Source organism: Fusarium vanettenii, assembly GCF_000151355.1.
Source record: "Fusarium vanettenii 77-13-4 chromosome 8 genomic scaffold NECHAsca_10_chr8_2_0, whole genome shotgun sequence".
NCBI lineage: Eukaryota > Fungi > Ascomycota > Sordariomycetes > Hypocreales > Nectriaceae > Fusarium > Fusarium vanettenii.
Window position 1 is genome coordinate 1,150,467 of NW_003315874.1, and position 18,451 is coordinate 1,168,917.

At 53.5% G+C, this 18,451-nt stretch overlaps 7 protein-coding genes across 7 annotated transcripts; 2 read left to right on the forward strand and 5 right to left on the reverse strand.

The window, feature by feature from the left end:
- Positions 1–1,431: 1,431 nt before the first annotated feature.
- On the forward strand, positions 1,432–3,144 carry NECHADRAFT_101340 (uncharacterized protein). Its single transcript, XM_003048779.1, has 2 exons — positions 1,432–1,985; positions 2,036–3,144. Exons 1-2 carry the CDS (start codon positions 1,853–1,855, stop codon positions 2,818–2,820), a joined length of 918 nt encoding a protein of 305 aa, XP_003048825.1. The 5' UTR covers positions 1,432–1,852; the 3' UTR covers positions 2,821–3,144.
- A 75-nt stretch (positions 3,145–3,219) lies between these two features.
- On the reverse strand, positions 3,220–4,911 carry NECHADRAFT_62944 (uncharacterized protein). Its single transcript, XM_003048966.1, has 2 exons — positions 4,275–4,911; positions 3,220–4,220 (listed from the first exon to the last, which is right to left on the reverse strand). Exons 1-2 carry the CDS (start codon positions 4,793–4,795, stop codon positions 3,374–3,376), a joined length of 1,368 nt encoding a protein of 455 aa, XP_003049012.1. The 5' UTR covers positions 4,796–4,911; the 3' UTR covers positions 3,220–3,373.
- A 1,380-nt stretch (positions 4,912–6,291) lies between these two features.
- NECHADRAFT_105089 (uncharacterized protein) lies at positions 6,292–9,008 on the reverse strand (the record flags this gene model as incomplete). Its single annotated transcript, XM_003048967.1, has 7 exons — positions 6,292–7,742; positions 7,794–8,036; positions 8,086–8,160; positions 8,212–8,575; positions 8,634–8,800; positions 8,852–8,885; positions 8,937–9,008. 7 exons carry the CDS (start codon positions 9,006–9,008, stop codon positions 7,087–7,089), a joined length of 1,611 nt encoding a protein of 536 aa, XP_003049013.1. The 3' UTR covers positions 6,292–7,086.
- A 583-nt stretch (positions 9,009–9,591) lies between these two features.
- On the forward strand, positions 9,592–11,445 carry NECHADRAFT_95635 (uncharacterized protein; the record flags this gene model as incomplete). Its single annotated transcript, XM_003048780.1, has 3 exons — positions 9,592–9,618; positions 9,679–10,882; positions 10,934–11,445. 3 exons carry the CDS (start codon positions 9,592–9,594, stop codon positions 11,443–11,445), a joined length of 1,743 nt encoding a protein of 580 aa, XP_003048826.1.
- A 251-nt stretch (positions 11,446–11,696) lies between these two features.
- On the reverse strand, positions 11,697–13,792 carry NECHADRAFT_46870 (uncharacterized protein; the record flags this gene model as incomplete). The annotated part of the gene is made up of 3 exons (XM_003048968.1): positions 11,697–13,174; positions 13,241–13,631; positions 13,733–13,792. The coding sequence occupies 3 exons, from the start codon at positions 13,790–13,792 to the stop codon at positions 11,697–11,699; spliced, it is 1,929 nt and encodes a 642-aa protein (XP_003049014.1).
- A 1,507-nt stretch (positions 13,793–15,299) lies between these two features.
- On the reverse strand, positions 15,300–16,451 carry NECHADRAFT_95637 (uncharacterized protein; the record flags this gene model as incomplete). Its single annotated transcript, XM_003048969.1, has 2 exons — positions 15,300–15,431; positions 15,468–16,451. 2 exons carry the CDS (start codon positions 16,449–16,451, stop codon positions 15,300–15,302), a joined length of 1,116 nt encoding a protein of 371 aa, XP_003049015.1.
- A 389-nt stretch (positions 16,452–16,840) lies between these two features.
- On the reverse strand, positions 16,841–18,033 carry NECHADRAFT_122771 (uncharacterized protein; the record flags this gene model as incomplete). The annotated part of the gene is made up of 3 exons (XM_003048970.1): positions 16,841–16,876; positions 16,936–17,556; positions 17,608–18,033. 3 exons carry the CDS (start codon positions 18,031–18,033, stop codon positions 16,841–16,843), a joined length of 1,083 nt encoding a protein of 360 aa, XP_003049016.1.
- Positions 18,034–18,451: the final 418 nt, after the last annotated feature.

Below are 18,451 nucleotides of genomic sequence, written 5' to 3' on the forward strand. Positions count from 1 at the left end.
AAGTCATCGCTCACAGATGCTCAATATCAATACATCTGTTGATGCTGTCATGTGACTGAGTTCAGAAAGTATGGATAGCTTCTTTCACATGCGGGACGAGTCTCGTTGCGATGAAACACAGACTTCCGCATCACCCTTGCAATCAACCAACGGGAAAGAGCGGCATCTAAGTACTCGTCCTTCATCAATCACCTTTGATATGTCCTGACAAACCTGAGTCAATAGCGTGCCACCGGGTCATACAGGGCTGCGTGCAACCTGGTAGGTTGCGTTTAGAGAATCGGAGGATTAGACGGTAGACAGAGACTAGCAAACGGCGGCATCTTTTTAGTTCGAGACAGCAGACAGGCTGTCATCCCGCGCCTGGCTCCAACGGGCAGGGAAGAGCACGGCACGGCAAGGCACGGTAGAGGCAAATGGCTTTTCTCACTCGGCAGCAGCGCATGTTCTTGTCATGATACACGACATCTGGGATCAGCAAAGGATACGAGAAGCACATGATGACGACGACAGGTAGCATCCATCCATCTAGAACACCCGCAAAAAAAGAAGAAGGCCCGGTTTAAAAAGAGAAAATCTGGTTCTGCTGATGGAGCCCTGAGCCATGTTTAGTGCATGATTACCGAGAATAGCGGCTGGGTTTAGGGGACTCCGGCCTGGGACGGGGATGGCGGGGAGCGGGAGACGGGATAACAGGTTATTTTTAGGAAGGGAGAGCGGACAACACGAGATCACGTGTCGGGCCACCCAATCGAATTTGGCACAGGTGTCAGCCATCCGTGGAGATGAGATGGCCACACACACGCAACCCAGCCCCAGCTCGCGAACATGCCAGCCAGCCAGCACCTCACGCAGGAAACTCTGTCTGACTTGCCTGCGGTCGCTTGCTCGGTCACAGGCCTGAGATCGTGGTGGTCATTACTCATCGACTTGGTGGGAGACTGATGAGGGGAAGGCTGCAACTCAAAAAGTATGATAGAGTCGAGAAATGATGGATACGCTCAGATAAATAAACCTCGATCAGGGGTTGCCGTGTCAGACAGAGCTGAACGCTTATTGTTGTTTTCTTTTTTTTTTTCCTCTCCTCAGCTGTCCGCCAGTCTCGACCAGGCTGTGCTACCACACTCTTGGTAGGCCAGCCCAGCGCCACTGAGGCCCTGTGAGAAACCGCTACGGACCGCTGACGTCCACTGGAAAAAACGGCCGGGGCCCCCTCCTAAAAAGGAGACGCTGGTCGAAGTCAATCGAGGTACGTACCCTTCCCGGGCAGTGCTTTGGTGCAACGGCGAGCCTATGAAAACGCAGGAAGGGAAACAACCCCTGTCTCGCTCCTTCATTCAGGATGGGCTGTCCGGGTCTCCTGCTGGGCCAACACGACGCCAACGCTTTCCCTTGTTCATCCTCCACTCCTCCCTCCCTTCCACTCCATCACGCTCCCTGTCCATTTGCTTTTCTTGCTCAGGCTGCCTGTCCTCTCGCTTTTCTCTTCTGTATTCTTCTCGAGATTCATCCATTCCAACGTTTTTGGAGGTCATCGGCAACGACCATCATAGCTTGGTTGTCTCTCACTTTGCTATTTTACTACATTCGCTTCGCCATTCGCATATCACTCGCTTTTCCCGTTGTCGACTTGGATCATCCGTTTTTGCTTGTCTCGCATCATTCTCGTTCCTGTGACACAGCATCAAGATTCATAACAACGGCATCATCATCATCATCATCATTTCGACGCTCCATCATCGAAGCTTGTAAACCTCTATCGAGAGTCCTGTGACTACGACCGCTGTAGCCACTTCCCCGAAACCACCTCGGCTCCCTTTTTCTCTCGACAAATCCATCCACATCGCCCATCATGCGTCCCGCCTCGGGCCTCGTCCAGCTGGCCGTCTGCGTCTCATCTCTCGCTCCCCTGACTGCAGCATGGCCTGACTGGTTCCTCCAATCCGACTCGATCGTCGTTGCCAGAGACGTGGTTCGACAAGAGCGTACGTCAGCACCCTTGCACCCGAGAAAATTAGACACTAACCCGTCACAGTACCACAAGAGACCGGCTTCCTCGAGCCTCGTGCGGACGGAGAGTCCACAACCCAGGAAGAGGCCACCAAGACTGGCAGACAGATCAAGACGACAAACCTCAACACCGCCAAGGTCGAAACGGAAACAGATAACTCGGAATCCGACAAGACCAACACCGACGAGGAAACCGAAACTGCAACTGGAAAACAGACCGGCAAGAAGGGAGAGACGGGAAAGAGCAACACCAAGGATGCTAAGCCCACCCGAACCAGCTACTCCTTTGATGTTGCCGCTGGTGGTGTGAACATGCAGACTCCTGAGACCTTGTACCAACCCACGCCTCTGTACAAGATTGGTGACTATGCCACCTTTGGCTGGAACTACACCTCGCTCAAGGGCACCCCCACTGCCATCGACGTGCTCGTCAGTTGCTCTGCCAATGCTGAGACATACACCCTCGCCGCCAACACGACCTTTGAGAAGAACCCTTCTTACACCTGGGACACGGGCAAGCAAGCCAACAATGTCAACGCTCCCCTTGTTGTTGGCCTGTACACTCTTATCATCAAGGACTCTGATATGGGCATCAGCGATGTCCCCGACCCAGGTTACCTGTCTGTTGCCAGGACCTTCCAGTTCGGCATGTACACCCCCCGAGACTATGTTCCATACAGCGAGTGGACTTGCGATGTTTGCAACAGCGCACCTGGTCTTAGCCATGGCGGCATTGCCGTGGTTCTATCGATGACTCTGGTAACGATTGCCTCGTTCACCTGGTTCGTCACCGGCCTCGGTCTGCAATAATCAGCTTGTATTCGCGCTTGGCTTGGAGTTAGTTTTTCGGTTTCACGTATTCATTCGGCGGGCGAACATCGAACGGGCATAATTATGCCCCCTTTTCGCATTGGACATGCAATTCAGAAGCTTCTGGGGAGGGCGTTAGTAGAGGGATGTTTTTAAGGTGAAGGTACCGCTCAAGGACGGGAAAAACTCCAATTTGGATGCTTCATGATCTGATCGCCACAGAGTAAATCATGTAATGATTCTATATACATCTTAATCTCGTCGGTCTTTAGGATTACCGAACGAAACAGTTTGTTTTCAAGAAAATATTTTACAATTTGGCACAGGTATCAAGTCGTCGTCATTGCTTCGTCATTGTGCTGTGGTTTGACACGGAACTACTGTGTGAGGCTTGGGCTTCAAATGAAGATGATTCATGGGGTGCATGCTAACGTTACAGTGGTCTACTTGTGGGTATATGGTTATTTATGTCGGCATGGTATAATGTGTCGTTAAGTATTTGGCAACTCCCTGCCTTGCCGTTCTCATCATGACTGGATACGGAGTTTGCATCCTACACCATCCGTAGCTGGAATCCAGCTCCCCTCTCTTCCCGATCTCGCCCTTGAAAGATGCCAGTAAAGTCGACATCGCCCAAAGACGCAGCCTGGCCACGCACAGGTGCATGTGGCTCCTGTCGCCGGCGCCGCTCCTGGCCGGCCTTGCTTGGAAACGTGGGGAACATGCTTTCGGGCTTTGGTTTCGGGTCTTGACGGAAGTACTCGTGCTGGAGCATCTCACGCGCCGTCGGCCTACGGTCCGGGTCTAGTGATAGGAGATCGGCTAGTAAACCGGCGCCGGCCGAGGTAAGGCCCGGGAAGCGGGCGCGGACGACGGAGCCGGATGCGGCAGCGGTCTTGGGGAGGCGGAGGGTTCGGGCGTTTGGCAGGCGACGGAAGCCTGGCCAAGATTCATCTGTGGGAACGCCGCAGAGCTCAAAGATGCGCGAGACTTGGTCGACCTCGTTCTTGCCCTGGAGAAGGGGCTCACGCGTTAGTAGCTCGCCAAAGATGCACCCGACACTCCACATATCGACGGCGGCGCCATAGGACTTTGCGCCGAGGAGGAGCTCCGGGGCGCGGTACCAGAGGGTGACGACCAGTTGGGTGAGCTTGGGCGGGGGATCGCCGACGTAGCGGGCCATGCCAAAGTCGGCGATTCGGAGCTGGCCCCGGTTGTTAAGGAGGAGGTTGGACGTCTTGAGGTCGCGGTGGAGGATCCAGTTGTCGTGGAGGTAGGCGATACCCGAGGTGAGCTGGAGGAGGAGGCGCTTGACCTCAGAGGAGAGAAAGGGCTCAGGCATGTCTTCGAGGATGCTCTTGAGGTCATGTTCGACGAATTCAAGGACGAGGAAGAGGGAGCTGCGAGGTGGGTTCGTTAGTTGAGATGCCTCGACAGTTGGAGAGGGCGCGTACTTGTCTGGTCGTGATACATCGTCTCCCACGACAACCTCCACCATGGAAACAATGTTGCGATGTTGGCAATCCTTCAAGATCTGGATCTCACGCAGTCCCGTAACCGGCAGACCATTTCGATCTGCTGGATCCAATTTCAGCCGCTTCAGCGCGACAACCTTGCCGGTAGCCTTGTCTGTCGCCCGCGCAACCCATCCATAGGTTCCTTCTTCGATATCGTTCAGCTTCTCGTAGTTCTCGACGCTTCTGCATTTGGACCAGCCACCGGTAGGAAATCGTAGCAGTTTCGCGGGGGGTTGCTTCTCGTTGGCGCCAGCACCGGGCTCGGGCGTAATCCTCCGTCGCTTCGAGGGTCGGTCATCGTCGACGTCGAGAGATGCTCTGGCTGCTGCGGCCTGCGCTTGCTTCTCCGCCTCGAGCTTACGGACCCTTTCTGCCTTTTTGCGTCGCTTCTCTTCCTTGAGTTTGGCGTCTTGACGGGCGTCTTCTTCGGTGTCTGCCCACCGCCCCTTGCTGGACATTGCGGGATGTGAAGCGCGTGAATGATCGATTCGTTAATGCAAAAGAGGCTGTCTTCAATTATTCCAAGATTCGAAACTGAATGAGGCGATCGATTCGTGTGTTGTTGCGTGTAGAGAGTCGGGGTTGCTCGAGCTTTCCCTGCGAGCTCGGGGAATTTGTCTTATCTTATCAGCAGCGGCTGTTCAACTCCAAGAAAAGCATCGTCATTGGCGCTTGACATGTGCTTGCCGGCGCCTTCTCAATGAGAACCTCACCAAAGCCTTACACAATTGACAGGCTCCGAAGATGATGAGACCACTCAGCGCTCGGCCGCTTACGAGGCTCGGAGGAAGCCGTTGGGTGCAGCGGTCTTCCTTTGGAGCTGCTAGAAGCTTCTCATCGAGTGTTCGACGGCTTCAAAGCGAGGGTGAGGGTGAGAGGAAGTGGTCTACGCCCTTGGCCAAGCAGCTCTTTGAGGCCATCTCTGTAAGAATTCAAATTATCAATTATATATACCAGGCTGACATCGTAGACAACCGGCCCTGTTCCTTTGGCGAGCTACATGCGCATGTGCTTGACGGGCGATCTTGGAGGCTACTACACCGGAGCAATTGGCGAAGGACGGGACCAGTTTGGATCAAAGGGCGACTTTGTGACATCACCAGAGATATCTCAGATCTTCGGGGAACTCATTGGTATCTGGTTTCTCGCTGAATGGATCAGCCAAGGTCGACCCAAGCAGGGCGTGCAGCTCATCGAGGTTGGGCCCGGTCGAGGTACTCTAATGGACGACATGCTTCGGGTGAGTTGGCATTCGTATCATGTTATTAAGAAGAGCTACTGATTGTTCCCAGACGATCCAGAGGTTCCCTGCAATGTCTAACAGCATTGACGCCATCTACATGGTCGAGGCTAGTCGGGAGTTGAGAGACGCCCAGAAACAGCTTCTCTGCGGTCCGGATGCTTCATCATCAGAGTCCAAGGCTGGCTTCCATAGCCCAAGCAAGTATAACGGGAAGCAGATTGTCTGGACTGACACTATCAAGTCTATTCCCATCGGTGAGTATCGTTCATCAACTTATACAGAACTCGTACTAATATATTGTCTAGAACCCGACAAGACGCCCTTTATCATCGCCCACGAGTTCTTTGATGCCCTCCCCATCCACAGCTTCCAGTCAGCCCCAGCTCCTCCACCACAAAGCAAGTCCCCCACCTCTCCTCAACCACAGCAGCCGTCACACGACACCAAGCCCACCATGGAGTGGCGCGAGATGATGGTATCACCAACTCCTCCCGGCGCAACTCACGCCGACCTCGGCACCCCCAAGTTGGAGCAGCATGAACCTCCCCCCGAGTTCCAGCTCATCCTCTCCTCGGGAACCACGCGGCACTCACGCTTCCTCCCCGAGTCTTCGCCCCGGTACCGAAAGCTCAAGAATGTCCAGGACTCGGTCATCGAGGTGTGCCCAGATGCTTCCATCTACGCCACCGACTTTGCCGCTCGCATCGGCGGCTCTCCCCAGCATCCCAAGCCCAAGCCTAGTGGCGCCGCTCTTATCCTTGATTACGGAACCTCTGACACCATCCCCATCAACTCCCTCCGCGGCATCCGTCAGCACCGTCGCGTGAGCCCCTTTTCCGCCCCCGGTCTCGTCGACCTGAGCGCCGACGTCGACTTTACAGCAATTGCCGAGGTGGCCACCTCGGCGAGCGAGGGCATCGAGGTTCACGGCCCCATCAACCAGGGAGATTTCCTTGAGCTGATGGGCATTCGTGAGCGTGCTGAGATGTTGACCAAGGCCCCTGGTGTCGACAAGGAGACTGCTGGCAAGATTGATGGAGCGTGGAAGAGACTTGTTGATAAGGGACCCGATGGCATGGGCAAGCTCTACAAGGCTCTGGCTATTCTACCAGAGAACGATGGACGAAGACGACCTGTTGGATTTGGAGGCGATGTCAATGCTTAGACATGACAGATCGGCTAAGAGATTGGCCATGAATGGCGTCTCAAGAGGCGGAAAGAAAGCACATGTATTATCGTGTAAACCCATCAAAATCGGTATGAATTGTATAAGTACTCAGGGAGTCGTGTAAAATTCAGGTTCTATCCTTTCACTATGTAACACGTCACGCAACCCAGCCCATACAAGATAACAATGGATAAAAGAGAGAGCAAAAAGACACAAAAAACTTCCGATTCATTCACCAGTCCCATAATTGTTGCCCATCACATAGGTACCTACTTGTATACAAAGATGCGCCAGCTGTCAGTCATGCGCAATCTTGTCCCTTGCCCCTACGGCTTCTTTTATTTGGCTTTTACAAGCTTCGCGTCCTCGTCGTCACTTCCATCATCAGAAAACTTGTCTCCGTCCTCGCCAATGGCAAAGATGGTCTCGTTTTCTAGTGACTCGCGAGGAGCTGTGCGAGTGTTTCGTTGTTGGTTGGCACTTTGTGACGAGCTAGAGAACGACAGGCCGTTGGAAGCCTGAGTGTTGTTCTGAGGCTTGCCCAACTGAGCCTCCTCATCGTCTGAATCTTCTCCAGGGACACCAATATCGCCAATCTCAAAGTTGCCATCATCGTCCTGGGCGATCTCGTCACTCATGGCGAAGCGGCGGTTGTTGGCAGTAGGGCGCCAGAGGTAAGCGATCCAGGCAACGTCCGCCAAGTAGACAATGTTCAACCAGCCATCAAGAACGAACCATCGCGTCTTCCAGTGGAAGGGGACAAAGTCAGGATCGCTGGAAGAGGCAAAGGTGAAGCTGTTAAAGAAGAAGAATCCAAAGATGACCAGGACGCTGATGAGGATGGCCCACCAAAGCTTCCTGTACATGGCTTCCTTGGCGTGCTGCTTTCGCTCACGGAGGTCCTTGAGAGTGAAGTTGAGAGAGTTGAGCGTCCAAACATAGAAAGCAGTGAGTGTGCCAGCCAGGGGGAGCACAATCAGGAGGATAAAGGGACCTGGAGCAAGTCAGCAAAAATGTCGCGGAAAGGCCAAGGATAAGCTCTTACCTGCGGTCTCAGGGGTAATGGAGAGGTTGGTGATGGAGTACACCAGCCCAAACAGGAAGTGTGCAGCGGCAAGCCATCGGACCCAAATCATGGTTCTACCAAGTGTGGGCTTCACCACGCCATAGCCCATACAGACGATGAGCAGCAGGAAGAAGGAAAATGAGTTTCGCGCCGCATTGAGAACTCCAACAACAGTAAGCAAAACCTTGGATCCAATGTTGGCGCCGTTGCGGTTTTGGTAGTCTAAGTCAGGTCAGCACAGGCTGGTTAACCCCTGGATCAGGTTACAAACCATAGAAGCCCCAAGTCATGAGCATCTCGAGGACTAAGAAAATCAAGATGGCCGTGATATAGTTTTGCACAGCCACTGTGATATGTTAGCGTAAGGGTCAGCGCAATGGTCAAAAGACGCGCTTACAGATGTCATGACGGTGCTGATAGTACAAGAAGCCCCAGAAGACGGCGATCAGAGCATATAGGATAGTCATTCCGCCATAGAAGGGCAACTTGGGAATTTGTGTGGCCTGAAGCTCGCCATATGCGTTGCGGTACTCGACAACGGCATCGTATTTCTCGGTGTTGAACTTGCCCGTCAAGACACAGTAGTAACCGGTCTTCTTGATGGCATAGTTGATCGGGGTGGCCTTGTTGAGGTGGACAGCCTTGGTGAGGATCAAAGTCGATGACTTCTTGTCGGCATCGGGGGCCAGGATAAACTTGCCCTTGTCGGTCTCGTTACAGAAGTTTTGCTTGATCAGATCGTCCCTGCAGACTCCAAATCGCTAAATGGATACGTCAGATGGGAGCCGAGATTGGGGGGGTATTTGCGCAAATGCTCACGTTGGCGGGGTTGTCGGGATCCTGTACTCCAATGAGTCCCCTGTCCTTCCACTCGAATATCACCAAGCTGGCCATCGGATCTTTGTCGTTGGACTGGCTGGTGTTGAGGAACTTGGTGAGGATGAAGGGATCGACGGGTCCACCCCATGAGCTTCGGCTATACATGCCTGGTCTATGTTAGATCTAATTGCGCGATGAGCTTGATTTGTATAGCTTACCGGTGCAGAATTCCTGGTAACCATCTTTCTCGCTCTAAGGACCATTAGCAACTTGCGCCCGAGGATCCGATCGATGGCGCCGTACCAGTCCAACCTCGTAGGCTTCAGCAGTCCAAAGGGACATGCCCAGCACGAGCAGTCCCGTGAGGAACCTCATGTTCGATATATCGATGTCGTTGTTGCGGCGGAAGCTTCGGGACAAGTAGTGGGGAGATAGGAGGGTGTGATGTTGGATGATGGTCGAGGCGAGGACAGGACAGAGAGGGAGAGCTAGGTAGGGAGCTTCGAGACGGACGTTTAAGTGGTGGCGTCGCAGCTTCTACAATTTATGGAGCATGTCGAGTCGGCCAAAAGGGATCCTTCTGCGCGACGGGGGAGGTCCTAGAGACAAAAGAATCCGGTGAATATCTTGAAAGGAAAAAGGTGTCGATTCTCGACTCGTATGTAGAAGACGCAGGTATAAAGAAAGAGGGAGCCTCGCGGTTTGAAGGGAGCAAGATACCCTGGTATCCACGTATACGTAATTGGCCGCCCGTGATGCCAGGTCAGCAGCGGCAGCAGGAGAAACCGTGGACTCCTGCCCTGTCATTGGCTGGTCGATCGCGCCAGTCGTCCCGATAACGATAAGCCCCAGGTACCATGGTTAGCATGGCGCATCATTCGCGATGCGAAATTCATCTTTATTGCTTCATCGACGGCAGATCCTCCTCTCGACTTGGTAGTTTTGGATTAACGCAACGATGGGTAAAGGAACAGACAAGCTATATGTGAGTACTCTCATCATATCGTCTCAATAATCACATTCGCTAACTCCAATTGCACTCCAGATCACCCATTCAGAATGGTCTTCTTCTGACGCCTTCTCCGCCAGCGTCGGCGCTGGAGCCTCGTCTCGCAACCAACACAGCAACGCCTCCTTCCGTCGCCTCCCCTTCAACTTTTGCGCCGCCAGTCTTCAGCCCTTCAAGAACCCCGTATGCACTCCCGACGGTACCATCTTTGATGTTGAGGTCATCGGCGCCTGGCTCGACAAGCACCCTAACCAGAACCCCGTCAACGGCGAGCCCCTACAGAAGAAGGACCTGATTCGTCTCAACTTTGCTCGAAACTCAGAGTCAGACTCGCTCGGAGCTGGTCTCAGCGATGGAAAGGGTGACCTGATCGACCCCGTCACATACAAGGTCTTTACCGACAACACACACATCGTCGCGATCCGTCATGGCACCTCCGCCAACGTCTTTGCTTGGGATACAGTCGAGCGCATGAATATCAAGGCCAAGATGTGGGTTGACCTTGTGAGCGACGAGGAGTTTACACGCGCCGACATTATTACCCTCCAAGACCCTCAAAACGCGGCCAGTCGCAACTTGGATCAGTTCAAGTTTCTCAAGGACGGCCACGAGGCGCAACTGACCAAGGACCAAGAGGAGGAGCGAAAGGCCGGAAACATCAACTCTGGCGCACTGGGAAGCATGGGCGACAAGGTCTTGCGCGCAAAGGCAGCGGTGGACAAGGCGCGCAAGGCCCGAGAGCAAGGTGGCGACGTTAACCGCAGCTCAACAGCTCTGTCTAAGCCCGCTGCTGGTACTACCACCGTGGTCAGGCAGAATATGATCAAGGACAAGAAGTTGGCCGCCAACTCGGCTACTTACACTACAGGAAAGGCCGCCGCCAGTTTCACGAGCACAGGGCTAACGCCCGAAACGAGTGGCGAGAGAGCTCTCCTCACAGATGAAGAGTACATGCTCAAGCCGAAGCGCGTCAAGACGACAGGTTACGCCAGAGTAGAAACCAACTTGGGCGACCTCACCATCGAGCTGTATCCAGAGTTTGCGCCCAAGGCTGTATGGAACTTTATCAGATTGTCGCAGACGGGCTTCTACAAGGGCGTGGCCTTTCATCGAAACATTCCCAACTTTATGATTCAGGGCGGCGATCCGTCAGGGACAGGTCGAGGAGGACAAAGTATCTGGAACAAGTACTTTGACGATGAGTTTGAGGGCCCTCATAGTCACAACGCTCGAGGAACAAGTGAGTATTCGCATTAGCTTGTCACTTGCATGAAGCTAACGCAGTCTCTAGTCTCAATGGCCAACAAGGGCAAAAACACAAACTCGAGCCAGTTCTTCATTACATACAAGCCGACGCCTCATCTAGACCGCAAACACACCGTATTCGGTCGCGTGGTCGCCAATCTTGATGTCCTCTCCAAGATGGAGGATGTTCCCACCGATGGTTCTAACCGACCCCTCAACAAGATCGTCATCAAGGACATTGTCGTCTTTCACGACCCATTCGCCGAGTTTCAAACGCAAAAGAAGGAGCAGGAGCGCCAGACCAAGGAACAGGAGGAGATCCGGCTAAGGGGTGGTACTGACGATGACAAGACGACCTGGACCGGCAAGCGGATACGGAACGATGGAACTATCGAGTCTACCGGTGCCAAAGAGAGTGTTGGAAAGTATCTCCAGGCCCCGGTACAGCAAAACACATCAACAGCAAACGAGGCAGATCTGGATGATGTTGATACATGGGAAGAACCTGCACGCAAAAAGGTCAAAGGAAGAGGCTTCGGAAACTTTGACAACTGGTAAACAAGGACATCGACACCCATTCTTTCAAGGATTTGCATTATATTGTCTTTAAAAACTCTAGTATGTCTGTCCAAAGTCTTCTCATCTTTCAGAGATTGTTGCTAAAGGGACGACGCGACGGCGTACAGTGTGAATACCCAACGTCTAATCGCATATGTCCGTGCGACAACAATGCGAAACTATAGAACATAATAGGAAGGGCCGTTGATTATATATGTGCCGAGCAGACGGGTTGTGCGATGGATGGCAAGTCAAACCATGGCAGGTAGGGTTCCGATTTCGACAGCGGGAAGCTCATCCAACAACGCCGTGCTGAGCGTGGGTGGCGCAACCTTTTCCTGTAACAGTCCTGCGACGACTTGTGCCTGTTTAAGGGCGGTCTCCTTGTGCATGACTTGCAGTCTATCGATGGCGTACTGTCTCGTCTCAGGGGTGCATGCTGACGACATGCCAACGACGTATAGAGGCCAGACAATAGTGTGGTTGGCCCCTGCTAGGCTCATGAAACGCTCTGCATTATCGCTCTGAGCTTTGGACTTGGTCGGATCAAACAGTGGTAGACACCCAGTAGTGCTAGTCATCGGCTCTGATTTAGACCTGGCTCGCGCTTCTTGTGTAACCGGGGCAAGTAGAGCACGGCAGATCTGCTTCTTCGCAGGAACTGCCACCGCATACCCTTCTCCCCCGAGATTCTGCACATCCCGGATGCTAACAACGCCGAGATGTTGAGGAACACTGGCTACAATCGCCTTTCCAAGCATGTCCAGCAGTGTGATCGATTTGGCGAGCGATTTGCGATGGCAATCTGAGAGCGCGTATAAATCATCTTCTCCAATGTCTAAGCAGAGCTGCTCGATCATGGCTTCGGCCAAAAGTATCCGTATACCCCGGGCAACGTTCCAGGTGGTAGATTCAATAAGTCCTGTATAGACATGGCATGTCTCTCCGAGGACTCGAGTATCCGGTTGCGTCAGCTGGACATGATGGTACTTCCACGGTTCCGGTAGATCGGAAAAAATGGAAGCGAGTCCTTCATCGGCGGTAGACACCTTGTCCACGATCTCGTCGAGAGATGCGAGCTTGCCCGTCTTGATGTCGTACCGAACCTGCAGTGCCCTATAGATGGGTTCTGCGACCAGCCATGCCGGTCCGCCGGATTGGTACGCAGGGGGGATCTCTCGCCGGAGGTCAATTAAAGTCTGCGGCATTGGAAGACCACTCTGAATGCAGCTGATGAGGACGGTATGGCAGAGCATGAGGAACATGCGAACACCTGCTTTGGTTTGAAACTGCCCAGGGCCTCTCATGCGTGCCAGGGCTGCGGCACCACTTACATGATCCTGCCATGCTCGCATCGTGTGCGGGCTATATCCAGAGATGAACTCATAGGTGCCGAGGATCAAGACAGAAAGCATGGTAGTGTCTTTTACTGCTTCAACCGGGTCGCGAAGGGCGTCGTGAGTTAGCTTGAGGGCAATAGCATAGCTCTGCTGGGCTCGTGTCCTAGTCTCGGAACAACCAGTGACTTGAGATAGCCCTACGAGACCAACAGCTGTCATGCTGACGGTCACTGGATCGACTCGAGCTTGGTTCGAGTCTGGGGGCTTCCATACGTCGTACATGAAGGCATAATTCTGAGACCAGCCATAATCCGCCGTCACGTAGCGAGAAAAGAAGAAGGCAGTTCCCTGTTCTTGAAGCCCAGAGGACAAAGCGTCACCCAGGAGGGCTTGATCCGAAGAAAGGCCATTGCCATCATCCAGACTCTCAGTTGAAGACTCGGAGGCTGATGGACTAGGATTGTTTGTCAAGGCTGACAGGACCGGAGCCCGACACCGAGCGGTAGATTTCCGGGATCGCTTCGCCGGAGCTTTGGAAGCGGGAGCGGACGCAGGGCCGGGAAGGGAACCTGATTCGGACACGAAAACTGGGGATGGCTTGGACAAGGATTTGGTGGAGGAGGACAAGGGCCCTGTGGAGGACAGGGGTGTCGGAGATGTCGGCGTTTGACTTTGGGCGGTGGGCTGTGCCTTTTTCGCAGCAACTGGTCGAGAACGTGTCTTGGCGGCCTTGTTGATAACATGAGAGCTCTCATCTCGGAACATGAGGTCCACGAGGTTGCGGTAGCCCGGGCAAGCTTGATTTCGCTTCTCACATTGCCCACAAGAGGGTTCTTTCTGGTCACACTTGATTATCATGTTAGCACGCACGTGGGCCAGTGGGCTGCAAGAGAAATGCAACTCTAGAGGTAGGGAATCAACTGGGCAGCGGTGGTGGGCTAACTCACGCGGATCTTGCGGAGGCGACAGTTTGAACAACCCCCTGAGGGCTTCCCGCAGTAAACCATGGCGACAGACGGATGAGGCGTCGCCTCGCGGGGCAGCTGAGATCGGATGGGTGAGAAAGCAAGACTGGCTAGTATTTGCGAGGGCACGTCTTGGGGGATAGCAAAAGACGGAGGAAAGAGGCTCTGTCAAATCTGTAGCATGATGGACGTTGATTGGTGGTGGTTGGTTGTCTAGACCTCTAACAGCTGTAGATTTCCCTTGGCTTAGGTCTGCAAGCCTGAAAGCGGTAATAGTGAGGACCAACGAGTTCCCAGTTAGGTAAAAACGATGAGACAAGCAGGCTGTCGGCCAGGGTGTTCGGCGTGGTGGATGTGGGAAAGGAGTTCCAGAAGATGGTGTAGACCGCGGAGCTCTGGGAGATGATATAGACCATATCCGGACTTAATTCGTCAATCGCCAAAAGACCTCAACGAGAGCGAAGAAAACGAATGACGAGAGTTGGCGTTCATGAGTCGACGGTTGTAAAGATGGGAAGTGATGAATAAGATTAAGTACTTGCACGGGGTGCCAGCCCTGTAAGGACAGAACAAAAATCCCCAGGGCCACCTGTCTGTCCCAAGACGATCAGATGTGCCATGGATGTGGTGCAACTTTGTTGGTTGTGCAGCAAGGCGCAAGCATGGCTGTGCGGACGACTTCACTCATGGCCATGCATTAGGAAGCTAGCAGCAGCCCAATCCACGGTCCCTGATCAACAGCATGGGTCCACCTCGATAGGAAGCAGAAACCTAGCGCCGTTGAAAAAGGTCCATGAGCTGAATCAAAGGCGGGATCCGCAGCACCCGTTCTGCCCGCCCTAGTCGGCCGACGAGAAACAAAACAGCCCAAGGACGCAGCCCTACGCTACGCTGGAGATACATTAGTCAGTTAGTTAGATTGAGAAGGATGGGATGGTGGGATACGCACTCTGCACTCTGCCATCTGAGCCAGCTCCTCGGAGGAGGAAGAGGAGGAGCAGAACCCTTGCTGCGGGACTGGCAGACCCAGCCTGGCCTGGCCTGCTCCAATGGATAGCTGTCAAGACGCGGAGGAATCGCCATATACCGAAGGCGCCCCGGCAGTCGTTGGACGAGATGGGCCCATAACCCCAAGTTTGACTCAGGGCCGTGATCTACGTAGCCTCTCTGTTTGTTTGTTGGTTGTGATGAAGGAGGAGGGCCTTGAAGGAAGAGGAGGAGGCGGTGCTTCATTGCGTGGAAGGATGGGAAGGCGTCTCCCCCGTCTTTGGACCTGCCTTGTTTAATGCAGCTCAACGGCTGCCATGTGCCGAAACAGCCCAACAGAAATGGCTTCAAACCGGAGACTACGGGAAATACGGAATACGGATATAAGGCTTAGATACTCCGTAGTTGAAACGTTGCTAGTAATGGCGGTGCACGTTTCAAACATCATGTAAATCATTGTGGCTGTATCTGGGTCTATAACGTTATCCAACATCGTCGGCCTGCTGACTCTCCATCCTCTCTATCTTCCACCAACTATTTCCTCTATCTCTCTCTATCCTTTTCACTTCGGCCCTCCAACAATGATTGTCAACACCTTGGGTCTCTCATCATTCAAAAATCCAGACTGGTCAACTCCACCAGTCGCACCAACATCGTCATAGGGAAAGGCATATCCCCTCCCCTCGATCGTCACCTCATGACAAACTCGAGAGTAGTGATTCGACCTTACACTCTCATCTGCGTAGTAAGCCTCCACCCGCTCTCCCTCCGGCTGCCGGCCGTTGCGGGCCAGCGTCCCCCGGTTGAGCGCCGCCGCGAGCCGGGCTCCGACGTTGAGCTGCGCCGACGACACACCCTCCCCGGCGGCAAACGGCCCCGTGCTGCACGTCAGAATGTCCCGCGTTGACGGCTTGGAGAAGGAAAAGGTCAACTTGTCCTTGCCCACGTTGCTAAACACCAGCTTGCCGTCACGCACACGACCCTTGACATCTCCCCAGTCGAACTGTGTGTTGATCACTAGATCCTCCTTTTCGTACCTAGCCCATGCCGCATCCACCGAGGGAGAAAAGTAACCCTCAAGAAGACCCGGGTGAAGCTCCTTTCCTGCGTTGGGGCTCAAGGCTCGTAGGTTCTTCCCAGCCTTTGACTTGACGATGAGCTTCTCCCAGCCCGCGCCGTCCTTTGCGGCCTGACGCTGCAGGCCGGCGCACACATCTTCAAGACCATTCTTTGGCATGCCCGGGATTTGTGTGACCTTTCCGGCCTCGTTCTCGAGCTTCAGCGCGATAGGGAGGCTCACAAAATCGACATAAGACACATTGACGAACACCTGGAAATCATTGAAGGTGAACTCGCAGAAACCCCAGTCGGCGTCAAAGTTGGGATCGGTCGGGTTCATAACCGACGGCTCCACTATAGCCGGCCCCGGGTTGAGCAGGAATGTAAGCGGTTTGCCTTTGCAGAACCAGATCCGGGCCCCATACAAGCGCGGGATCCGGACCTTGCGCCGTGACCCGGGCCCGCCGATCGGGATCCCATGGTCCGCTCCGACGGGCTGCAGGATCTCGGAGGGTGACGCCGGCTGGTGCAACGTTTGACCGTCGGCGAGGAGCACAGCGACGCCTTTGTCATTTCGGCCCGTGATGTGTGCAAAGAGTGCCGGTGAGTCGGTTTGGTTCTCAAGAACAATATCCAAAAACTCCGGAGTGGGCATGTTGGGCGAACTGCTATCCGACTTGTATGAGCTGGAGATAGTACCTGGCAAGTAGCTGGGAATGTGATGAACTTATACCCATTCCATCTATGGACCTGGAAACCCCTCCTTTCTTGGCCCTGTCCAGCTGTCTGCCCTGGTCTAGGCCCAGTTTTGTTCAGCTCCTGCGGCCTGTTTCAACTACGTCAGCTATCACTGGTTCCAAGTTTTCCCTTACATTAGATCCATATAGCTCAGCCAGCCTCAGCACCTCAATTCCTAGACAAGCTGAATGTGTGGCGTTGAACATAAGCAGGCTCGGCTGATTCTCTTGTCTCGGAGGGTTGGATTTGGGTTTAACATGTTACTCTCAATTGTAAACTACTCTGAACAACTTGCTTCAAAGCCACCTATCCTCCCGTAAACCCAATTTTCGATAGCCCTTGCTGCTTTCTCATAGCAGATGCCAAACGACTTTCAGAGAGAAAAGAATACAGATGCTTACAGAAGCCAGCACAATATCTCTTTCAATAGTAGCCCCTCGAATTCCGTAGCTTGTAGCTTCGTTTTCAACTTGCCTATCTTTCTTGTTCGAGGTCTCATCGTCAATAAAGAAGCGCCCGCCAGACGAAGCATTCTGCTCTGTCACATCGGGAACTGCGCATATTGTCGTTCTTCTTGCTTTTAATCTCAAACATTCTTGTCTCGACCCCTCCTGGTGTTTGGGTTCTGATGAGTTAAAATAGGCTTTGACATAGCTGACGGTGACTGTCGCGTCCTCGGTTGGCGGCCCCCCTGACCACCATTGATTGCCATTGCTCCAATGCTGAAGAATGAGATGGCCACCAGCCGATGGCATATTTTCCCCCTCCATCCGAGCGATAAGTTTGCTGTCGGCGTAGAACAGAACCCGGTTTCGCGTGTAGTCGAATCGATACTCGTGAAAGGCATCCGTTGGGTCAAAATCCAAGTTGACTCTCTTGTAAGTTCCAGTTTTACTCGCATCATACCCAGCCTCTAGGGACTGCTCCGACTGCACTACTAGGTTGACGGGGTAGATGCCCTTGTCATGGTCAAACTCCCTTGAAAGGAACTCGATGTCAATCTCTTGGGTGTCGTTGAAATACTAGGCCCCGTCAGCTGCAATTGCCCATCCCTAGGATCGGGTCACATCTACCCAGAAAAACGCAGCACATGTTCCGTTGGTCGGTGTCAACTTCATACCGGCCCGGAATGAGCCCCAGTGAAGGTCTTGTCTCTCGGTATCCAGTTCGCTCCCCGAGATGGCACCATGGTCATCGATGACACTGCCCACAAGGAGGTGGAGGCCAGCTACTTCGTCCTGTCGACCTTTCATTTCTGCCATGCGAGTTCGAATGTTCTCGGGCTTAAAAGCCTTGCCGTAATCGCCTCGCCCATCCTCGGCAGAGACAGCAAACTGTTGTCGCACCCAGTCGTTGTCCTGTGAGATGGTAGGGAGGCGAGCGAAGTCGGTCTCCAGGTAGTCTGTGAAGAAGATGGGTTGCTGGTTTTCGAGATCTATAATTGAATATCCACACTCGCAGATGCCGGAGACGAGTTGACTCGCCGCAACCAGGAGCATCGTTTGGAACCACATACTGAGGGGGCACAGCAATGCTAAACAAAGATCGAGCACCAGACTTAGAAGTTGAAGACAAAAAGGGTATCCAGCCATGGATTTTAAGAGAGGAGCAAGACATGAATACCTATCTGCCAAGGAGGGCAGCTTCATGTCAGGTTGAGCGACTTGAAGCAAGCCTACCTGCTTCCATACCTGGGTAGTACTTGCCCGTCTTAGAAGACTCGAATTTGGAGAACGCATGTAGATCAGGGCCTTGAGTAAAGGCAGGCAAGATCATCCTCCCTCACTTACCTTGCCTACCTATTGTTGGAGGGCACAGCCGGAGCTTCACGGCCGACTGAGATCGGCAGGTCCCTATGTTAGGTATGCCATCTTCAGATTATCTCTCACTTCCCATACAGCTACAACATCCCTCTTA

What these genes read in the sequence shown, in the direction of transcription:
- NECHADRAFT_101340 (XM_003048779.1), top strand. Translation starts at nt 1,853, where the DNA reads ATGCGTCCCGCCTCGGGCCTCGTCCAGCTGGCCGTCTGCGTCTCATCT. An exon ending in AGACGTGGTTCGACAAGAGC is followed by an intron (nt 1,986 to 2,035) that starts GTACGTCAGCAC and finishes AACCCGTCACAG; the next exon opens with TACCACAAGAGACCGGCTTC.
- NECHADRAFT_62944 (XM_003048966.1), bottom strand. Translation starts at nt 4,795, where the DNA reads ATGTCCAGCAAGGGGCGGTGGGCAGACACCGAAGAAGACGCCCGTCAA. An exon ending in GATGTATCACGACCAGACAA is followed by an intron (nt 4,221 to 4,274) that starts GTACGCGCCCTC and finishes CCCACCTCGCAG; the next exon opens with CTCCCTCTTCCTCGTCCTTG.